The 10000-nt window shown below is 39.3% G+C and overlaps 1 protein-coding gene across 3 annotated transcripts in view; it reads right to left on the bottom strand.

Moving 5' to 3' along the window:
* Positions 1–1312: 1312 nt before the first annotated feature.
* The window catches only part of LOC138043267 (fibroblast growth factor receptor 2-like), a 36842-nt gene continuing 28154 nt past the window's right edge, over positions 1313–10000 (bottom strand). For all 3 annotated transcript variants that reach the window (XM_068889458.1, XM_068889459.1, XM_068889457.1), the window contains 4 exons: positions 9876–9987; positions 3310–3406; positions 2976–3081; positions 1313–2473 (listed from right to left, as the gene is read on the bottom strand). In XM_068889458.1, the coding sequence (XP_068745559.1) occupies positions 2360–2473; positions 2976–3081; positions 3310–3406; positions 9876–9987 (429 nt within the window). In that variant the 3' untranslated portion in view covers positions 1313–2359. The remainder of the gene's footprint in view (positions 2474–2975; positions 3082–3309; positions 3407–9875; positions 9988–10000) is intronic.

Here is a 10000-nt window from a genome sequence, read left to right as displayed (position 1 = left end):
TTCAATTTACAGTGTCCCCAATTAGTGCTTCAGCGCTAGAACGTCTACACACTTAAATAAAGTCCCTTTCCGATTCAAAGATGGCCAAAATAATCAAGCAACAGTTGGCTTTACGAAAACGATTGTTTGTCCACTGTCGTTTCACCAGAAATTAAGGATTAAATATCAAGCATGCATTCTTGCTTCCATCATCATATCTGCGGTAGCCTTGAAGACTTTTGATTTGGAACTGTTAGGCGTGTGGCGAATTACTGGCTAATTACATTCGCTTGAATCTTCCTTCGGTGACATCCCTTCCTTTATCCTGGGATCATCTGTTGCTACTCTTTCACACAAGGAGAAAGCGAGTAACTTTAAAATGTAGTAAATCCAACTTAGTTTCTCCAAAATAAAGTTCAGGGAAACCCTTCCGACATGAGACGCTAAAAATACTATCTATGCTCACGTACAATGTCTTCGGTTGTTGGGCTTCTGAAGGCTTTACGGCGCTGCTTTCGGATGGAAAATTGCCATAAATTACTTCGAAGGAACTCTCAGTACATAAGCGGGTAAAATCCGACATGGACGGCTTTTTATTTGTTGCTGTCCTTTTGGCTTGGAATCATCGCGCATCCCCTTACCGTGTAGCATGATATTTTTTTCGGGACTTTAATTTTGCAGATTAAACCGCAAAGATTAAACCCCGCAAAATTAAAGTGCTACACGGTATTGAAGTTTTGTTGACGAACGAACATTACGTATAAATTATCGGCAAAAAAGGCTCATCTATTCTCGCAAGAATATTTTCCAAATGGGCATGGCAGGCAGGATGATGAGAGCTGTCAATCTGTCACTGGGGTTCCAAAACGCAATATGAAACTATTGCAGTCTCTGTTTTCACTCTAACAAACGCCCGCGGTATTTGCGACCCGCAGTTTCAGCCAATTCGAAGTGTTCGTTTTACCGATTTAGAGCAAAACAGAGACTGCTCTCAGTCTAGCTCAAATGTCATACGTCTCCTCAAAATTCAAAATATAAAACATGTAGTTGTTCACAGGAGTTGTTGTAGCTCCATGGGAAGAGCATCCGACCGGTGTTCGGAGGTCGTAGGTTCGGAATCCTGCGTAGCAACTTGTGTACCGTATCAAGCTTTGTGGGACTTGGTACAAAGAAAAGAAAAGAATAGAAAAAAGAAAAGAAAAAAGAAAAGAAAAGAAAAGAAAAGAAAAGAAAAGAAAAGAAAGGGAAAAAAGAAAGAAAAGAAGAGAAAAAAGAAAAGAAAAAAAAAAAAAAAAAAGAAAAGAAAAGAAAAGAAAAGAAAAATACTTCATTGTTTTGGTCGTTGCTTCTATTACCTCGTTACTCTTTACATAGTTACATATGAATAGTAAGATCTGTACTGCCGTTAAATGACAATGCAAGGTAGGAGGACTTAATTATTATTTTTTTCACATTTATGTACAGTTATGCTGTTCGAAAATTCGCTTTTCATATCCTAGTGGCTTGAGCTAAATAATTCAAGTCTGAAAATGCGGCGTTTCTACTCCATAAAACAAGGATGCCATTTAGGCGGACGTATTCACAGCTTTCTGCGAAAGTAGTCTCAGTCTTTTCGTTCTACAGCAGAAGCCACGGAAGCCAACCAGACGATACTGAAAAACGCCATTTCCGTTTCTGTATTGAGCTGTACTACGCCGCCAGAACTCTGCCTTATCATACTCATAATTGTCTTACGAAATCGTTCAGTTTCAATCATTTGATGTTTCGATCTTTTTTAATGCTGTGTTGAAAAGTTCGACGCTGTATCAATTAATTTTTATCAGGGTGTCAAACCTGTATTGGACGAAAGGAATTTGAATGATTACTCATAGATTGCACTTTTACTGTTATTTGACATTTGGCGGCGTCCTAGTGGATGCTCAGTATACCTTAAAGAAATAGTGCATTTAACACAAGTAATTGAAGCTTGTCAGACGGTTGAGTCACGTGATTTAAAGTATTTCATTTCGAGAAAAAGAAATTCGTCATTGTTATACCTATCGTTTCCCTCAAAAGTTTTAAAGGTGAAAACCGCAGGTGCCTTTATATAATTATATAATTATCTCCTTCTCGTTAATTGTAGTAGACTCCGGTCACCAAATTTGAGCACGAGTTCTGAACAGCTTGAGATGAACACATTAAATGTTGTCAGTAGTCACTTCAGATGCATAAGCATGCCCGCTACAAGCAGTTTTGTATATATTCCCGACGACAAAGGGATGTGTGACGGACACCTTGCTCACGTATCGCGATCGCCTAAGCGTTTTTCTTCATTTTTCCACAATCGAAAGGCTCAGACGAGGACATAACCAACTTTACTTCTTGCTCCCGGTGGGTGCTTTTAACATGAAGACTCAGTTATACCATCATTGTTTAGATCAGAATCGTCTGTTATCGGTGTTTCCATTTCACAAGCTATGTCTTCAATGGATTGAGCCAATATTTCCAAGTACTCCTGTTGGTATTAAAGCAGCGAAACAAGGAAAGTATATATAAATGTTTCTCGTACAGTTAGTTCTGTCGAAAGAGTAACGTTCTCATCTTAAGCACGCAGGAACGTCTCGAGTGAAGAGATGAGAGTGAAAAAGGATCTTTTTTTTTAACGACGAGTTGTGCTCATTGCTTGCGACTACACTTTGACCTTAGCCTCGGCTTTAGCACAAATCGAAGCACGCCGGCTGGTCTGTCTGAAAACCGAAAGTTAAGTACACAATTCAGTCGCAGAAGAGCTTTATGCGAGGCTCTGAAAAGCATTGCGCAGCTTGCTGAACGTAGAAAGCTCAAAAATAAACCAATAACTGAACTTTCGGCTGGGAAGGTAGCGACATGGTTGATGGGCGCCGCCACTGATAATGCAATTCGTTCGGCAGTGGAACATGTGTCAAGTCTGAAGTCTTTACTTTAAGTTATTTTAAGTCAACAGTCATTCTTGGCACAACAAGACAAGATAAGCTCACCTTGCTCGTCATTGTTGACAACATGGCGTCAAATAGTTTCCTAAGATCTGTGAAAGAAGCTCTGTTGCAAGGATTTTCATCCCAGCAATTTATCATTATATCATATCTGTTTAGAGAAAGAAAACAACAAAGATTAAGATTTCACTGCAGAGAACCTGATGTGTAATATAAAACTCATGTGTTTCCACGTACTTGCCAACTGACTTAAAAATAGTGAGAACATAGTGTGTTACGCTTGAACCTTGCACATTTTTACAGTTTTTGTGTGGACATTTCTTGAGAGGGTGTTTTGACGTACTGTTGTTATGCACTCGTTTAAATTTTCGGAACTTACACATTATTTGGACAATTTTGAGGTTTTTGCATTCTGTATCCCGTTTTTAACAGGTCAAACAGCTTTTCTATGGGTATTCCAGGATACGGTGAGCCACCTGAAACAAAAGCGAATTTAAAATATACGTTATTGGAAAAGGACGTTTTCGAGTGATGATAAACTGAGAAATGAAGGCTGAATCAAGATAGGTATTACAGCATATATATCATCAGTTGAATAAAATTACTTCTTAGTGTGGCAATTGTTGCTGTCTAACAGCAATGCATTATTAAATACGCTGTGAATGTGCACTTCCATATTTGTAAATACTGTCCATGAAATGCGACTAATGTAACTGTGAACCGTTGCATAAAGTGGACTTCGAGGCTTCACTTCACGTCACAGTGTCAGCAGTCTAACGGTTTAAAATTACTAACAATAATACGATGTCGATAAGTCGATAATAGATTGAAGTAAACTCGATAATAGATTGAAGTAAACTATTCCAATTAGCTACTGTTTGAGGTCGGAAACTGTATTTATACAAATTGCTACGAACTGATAGCGGGATATAGTGTTCACAATGTGTGTCTTGATCTCCTTGTGAGTTTCTGGAGTGATACCGGGAAGGGAAGGGCAGCCAGGTTATTTAAGCCTTTGTTGACGAGAATTAGTATGTCCATAGAGGTGTCCAGTCAAATTTTTTTTCAACATCATTGACATAGAACCAGGCTCATAATGTTTATAGTCGGAAAGGAAGAAGCGTGCTGCTCTACGTTGAATTTTTTCAGCTTCAGCGATGAGCTGTTCAGTGTGGTTATCCCAAGCACTACTGGCGTATTCTATGAGTGGTCTGACCAGACTCATGTACGCTGCTTCTTTTACTGCTGGATCACAAGCAAAAAAAATCCTTCTTAGTAGGCCAAGCATTTGGTTAGCCTTACAGGTAATGCTAGTGACGTGACGGTTCCATCGTAGATCCTTAGTGATAGTCACACCTAGGTATTTCGTATGCGTGACAGGGGGCAATATCCTGTAAGAAGTATAAGTGGTGGGACTTGTGATATGTTTTCCTTGAAATGTGCATAATTTTACACTTGAATGGTTCAAATCTCATATTCCATCACTGGGCCTAGTCTCCAAGATGTTGAATATCTTTTTGTAGAGTAGTATGATCTTCATGGGAGCGGATCTGTCGATGGCAAACACAATCGTCGGCAAATAGCCGGATCTGGGAGTTCGTATTGTTCACTACATCACTATTGAAGACACTGAAAAGGATAGGGCCGAGCACAGTCCCTTGAGGGACGCCTGAGCTTACAGGAATCCATTTAGACTTAGCACTTTTAATAAAAATAGGTCCGCAATGCGTACTTGGGGTCTTATGCTTTGTTTAACTCCATTTGGCCCTTACAGAATTTGGTACTGCGGTGTCACTTTTACGATGCATGATTGGTTGAAAATTTGCCATAACAGTGCAGTACTGAAATGGATTCCTTGCGTATGCTTCAAATTTCAGGACCTGTTCAGAATTTTACAGCTTTGACTCACTGCTAATCTTTCTCTTATTGCCATTTGCACAATTAGGACAACTTTTGCTGCACACTTCACCATCTCTATCAGCTATTTAGTAGTAACAGAGGCACTAGAATGGCTAAGAAACCCGCAGGGCACTGTCATACATTCATATGACCCTATAAATGATCAAGAGAATGCTGAAATACAACTAGAATTCCAAGATGAATCATCAGTAGATGAACAAGTACCCTCAGCGCTTGCTACAAATCCCCAAACTACTGAAAATCACAGTCCATCAGCAATAACAATGTATAATCAGCCAACAGAAATATCTGGAGGTGGTGGTGCTGGGAAAAGTAATTTGATTAAAACAATCTACCATACTTAAAAAACCTATAGACAATTGCTCCAATGAATCCTGGAAAACCAGCAGTCTTACTAGCAGCATCTACTGGAGTAACAGCAATAAACTTTGATGGTACAACCATTAACACAGCATTAGCAATATCTAAAAATACGGGTGATTTCCTACCTGCAATATTTGACCAGAAAAGAACACAAATGAGATTATCACTGTGTAAGCTGAACGTAATAATAATAATAGATGAGATCTCAATGGTTGGTAACACTATTCTCCTCCATATTCATCAATGACTAAAAGAGATATTTGATATTAAGAACTCACAGCTTTTTGCTGGTATAAATATTATTACTCTTGGTGATTTATATCAGCTTTAAAGCTCCAAAAGGGGAGTCAGGATGGCTTAGTGGTTATCAACCATGCCTCCCACCTCTGCGACTCAGGTTCTCTGGCCTCGAGGTCGTATGCGGGCTGAGTTCCAGTTGATCTCAACCTGACTGCGAGGGTTTTTCTCTGGGTACTCCGGCTTTCCTCCCTCATAAAAATCGAATATAGATCAATAACATCTGGGCGGATACTATCGTATAGGGATAACCCCCTCTGGTATCTCTCCCTTTCATTGTATTGAATGAATAAAGTTGGTACATTAAAATTAGCCGTGATTCCTAAAGCTATGTTTACCCTGAAAGCCACAGATCAATATCCTAACAATGTTAATAAACAAGATATTGACAGAGTATTGTCAAGAGGAAGATCTGAAACTGGTGGACTTGATTATGAACTTCATTTAAAAGAAACGGCAAGACTGATGCTTACAGCTAATATTGACATCTCAGATAGATTGATCAATGGTCAGATTCGCACAGTAGTCAAAATATATGTCACTCCAAATACTCAAAGCCCGTCAATAATATTCATTAAGTTTGATCATGATAAAGCAGGACAAGACATGATAAATAATAGCAACACCCAATATATGCTAAAGAAAACAAAGTAGTAGCTATATATTGAACCCATCTTGGCAAAGATAAAAGTAAGACCTAATAAGCTATCATTACCTGAGATACAAAGAACACAGTTTGCAATTACATGAGCATGGGCCATGGGCTTGCACTGTCCACAAAGTATAAGGACTGATAGCCTGCGAGCAAGCTCTCTTGCGGGGTGGTTAGAGAGCTTGCTCACAGGCTAAAGGACTGACAATGGTAAAATAGTAATAAGCTTTCATCTTTACAAACAAAGAAGCTTTAAATATGGTCAAATATTTGTTGCAATAAGTCGTCCTAAAACATCACAAGGTGTCTACGCTCTTGGAAAAATTGAACACAAGCATGTTAGAGCAAATCGTGAAGTACATGAAGAATATGAAAGATAAAGAAATACAGTATGGTATCCTTGGTCCGCGACTTTTCCGAACATGATGTTATATTTCCTCGTAAACTAAAATACCAGTAAAGACAAATGTGTCCGATGGTGTTTTTATTCTTCTTCTTTCAAATGACGAAATCTAGGCTTTCCTGCTATCGGTGACTGTGCGGAATTCAAGTTTGTTGACAGGTGTGTTAATTTTGTCTTTCTAGAACGTCTCTACTTTTGCGGGAACACGTGTCTTTTTGCAGAACAGATTTACAAATAAACTAATTTCTGCGGTTGGGAACGAATTTGCTGCGGAGTTTTAAACTTTGAAAATCAAACCCATGAAGTTGAACACATTTTTAACAACCTATATTTTTTGAAAATACAACTTTTGAACAATCATGAGTAACATAAACACGCGAGTTGCAGAAATCGCTGTACTGCTATTACCGGCTAAAGGTCGCTATACAAAGTACATAATTTCAATCTCCAGTTAATAAAAAGCGTATTCTCATTGGTCACTTCAAGATGTAAACATTCATAAACAGCACGACAGGGCAATTTTGAAACAAAAATAACTTACCTTTAACAATCACAACTAATTTGCGACGGGAATCTCTTCAACATTTTCCCAATACAGGGAAAACAAGTGTTGATTTAATACACAACGACGACAACACGCTAGAAGCAATGGCCGACGCTTGAAAACAATGGGTGCTTACCATTTAGCCAAAAAATCCGGAAATGTCGGTTTGAGGTCAAATGTAAAGGCAATTTTCCGGAAAATCGTTTCGGAAATTGTGGACAACCCAGAGGTAGTCCTCTTTTTCCGTTCGGAACGGAATTCGCGAAATGCTCTTACCATTTGTGAGAATCCTTCCGTCTCCAGGCCCTTTCTCAAAAGATCGAGTAAAATATGCGGGATGGAATGCTGTGTGGTAAATGGTAAGCGCCATTCTCATCCGGTTGGTCATTAAATTCGGAAAATCGCTTACCTTTATGCAACGATCATTCCATCCGGATTATTTGGCTAAATGGTAAGCACCCAATGACTCACAATTACTAGTGCCCAGTCTAGAAACCAGACTATTTATGCTCTCGGAGATCTGTCACGTGTGATCTCGTCCTCAAAGTGACAAACCCACCGACAAACTGACTGACTGACAATTAAGATCTACAATAGATCTGCCTCTGACTTAGGGGTTTGTGTGCATACAATGCATAAGACCCCAAAAACAGGTTGGCGACGATGGCATAAGAAGGCGTCAATCCAGCGGAGCGTGTTTCCATTTACATCGTAGTGGAAAAGTTAAGCTTTCAATCTTTCACGAGGCACGGTGCCGAAAGCCTTCGCAAAACCAATATGAACACGTCGGTTTGGAAGCCAGCATCAGTGGAGCTCGCCCAGCCGTGGATGACTTTGCATAATTGGGTGACACAGCTGTGATGTCTTCGGAAGGGATGCTGTCTTGAAGTAATAATTCCATTGAGTTCCAAGTGCGATGATAGATTTGAACAGAAAATGTGTTTTAGGAGTTTACAGATAATACATGCAAGTGATGTCGGTTGATAGTTAATGGGGATAGATTTGTCACCTTTCTCATAAATGGGGCAAATATTATGTTAGCGCCAGTCCAGGTAGTGAGCCAGTGTCCAGGAACTTTTAAAGATTGATGCAATTTCTAAGGCAGCCTCCTTTAAGATTCGTGGAAGAATACCATCTGGTCCCACGGCTTTAGAGGTTTTTAGGTTGTTTAGAACTTGTAGTATTTCACGTTCCGACACAGATATATCAGGCATAGGGGGCCAAGAACGGTGGTAAAAGGGGATGTGTGTGACATCTTCGTGTGAGAAGTTTTGCTTAAACTGGGAGTTAAAGAACCTTACTCACCCACTTTACATTGAGCGCCCACATTACTTCAGTGGCCATTTTCGGGGCCCCCGAAATTCTGAATTCTATGACTGTGTAAAGGAATCTGTTTCCATCGGACATCGAATGGGCTGTATAATTCTGTTTTTCATTGGAAAATAAGCTATATCTATTAGCATTTGAGTTTCTAATATTATTTATGTATGACTTACTGTTCGCAACATGTTGTGGAGTGGAAACGGAATCTTTGTTGAACCATCTGCTCTTGGAATGGCAGCGAAGAGTACCGAAATTGGGAATTCCTCGATTAACGGCTGGAACGATCAGAATTAATTAATGTATTGTAATTTTTGGAAAATGAAGAAAGAACTTCTTGGACTACATTGTAAGGAATCACGAACAGCAAATCCACCGTCGGATCGACAATTCTGTTCAAATATTGTTGTGTGTGTCTTCCGCTCAAGCTGCCGGCACTGAAGAAAGAGGCAAGGCAAGCCTTTGGAAAACATTTGAATACTGATCTCCATCACAATCAGTAAAAAGCCATTGCTGTTCATTTCATTTTCTCGCTGATAATAAAACTGCGTTTTGTGAAAGTAATCTTGTGTGTGAATTTTTTATTCTTGGTTTGGAAAAGTTGAAATCTATAGGGGTCAGAAGGTCAGCTTGTGTATATTTACAGGAAGCAGGAATTGTTGTTGGATTTAACACCCGTTTGAAGACTAGGTAAACTTGAAAAGAAGAAATTCTAGGGAAGTAGAGTAAGAGTATTTCATCGAATGCTGCAACTGTGTATTGCGCTCGCCACACTGAAACTGCCTTTAGTTTACTCTATAATAGCTTATCGCTAATCGCTTGCATTAAGCTTATTTACCAAGTACCGCGCTAGCAGCGAATTAAACGATCTCGCCTTGTTGTTTCCATTACGAAATGCTTGGGTATGAAATAAATATGAGTTGCTAGCTTATTAATTAACGTCCTCTTAAAAGTTCAAACAACTAAGTACCACGCGTAGAAAGTGTATTTCCCTCTTGAATTCATTGCAGACGTAGCTCCACGCTTCATAGAACAGCGCTCGAAATGAAGGTATTCTGTTGTTTTTCTAATCGAAATTCATTTAACTTCACAGGATAATCCTCCTCGAGGATCTTCGAAGTCCTTTATTTCCGAGACAAAAACTGTTCTAATTTTTCTCTCGAGTGCGAAAATAACTAAACGATACTTGCCCATATATGGAAGTAAACGCTCAAACTGCCCGGATAACAACAACAACAATGGCGCGCCATGTAAAGTGGGTGAGTAAGGTTCTTTAAGAAGCTCAGCTTTATCAAGAGTGGCATAGTTTGATTAATCTTCCTCTGTTCTACTTTCCCCAACGTTTCTCGCAATTTACGATTGTAAAAGCGTTATTACGTAAAACCCTAAGTGATGAAGTAAACGTATTATATTGATATAATATGCTAAGTCATTGTATCGCCTTACCAAGTGTAAAAATTTCCCACAGGAGGATACCGAACGCCCATACATCACTTTGTGTCGTGTAAACCCGATCAAACAAAGCCTCGATAGCCAACCATTTAATCGGTAAACGGCCCTGAAAATGGAAG

The sequence above is a fragment of the Montipora capricornis genome, chromosome 3 (assembly GCF_036669925.1).
Source record: "Montipora capricornis isolate CH-2021 chromosome 3, ASM3666992v2, whole genome shotgun sequence".
NCBI lineage: Eukaryota > Metazoa > Cnidaria > Anthozoa > Scleractinia > Acroporidae > Montipora > Montipora capricornis.
The sequence above is the reverse complement of the archived record's forward strand: the minus strand, read 5'-3'. Positions and strand labels throughout refer to the sequence as shown.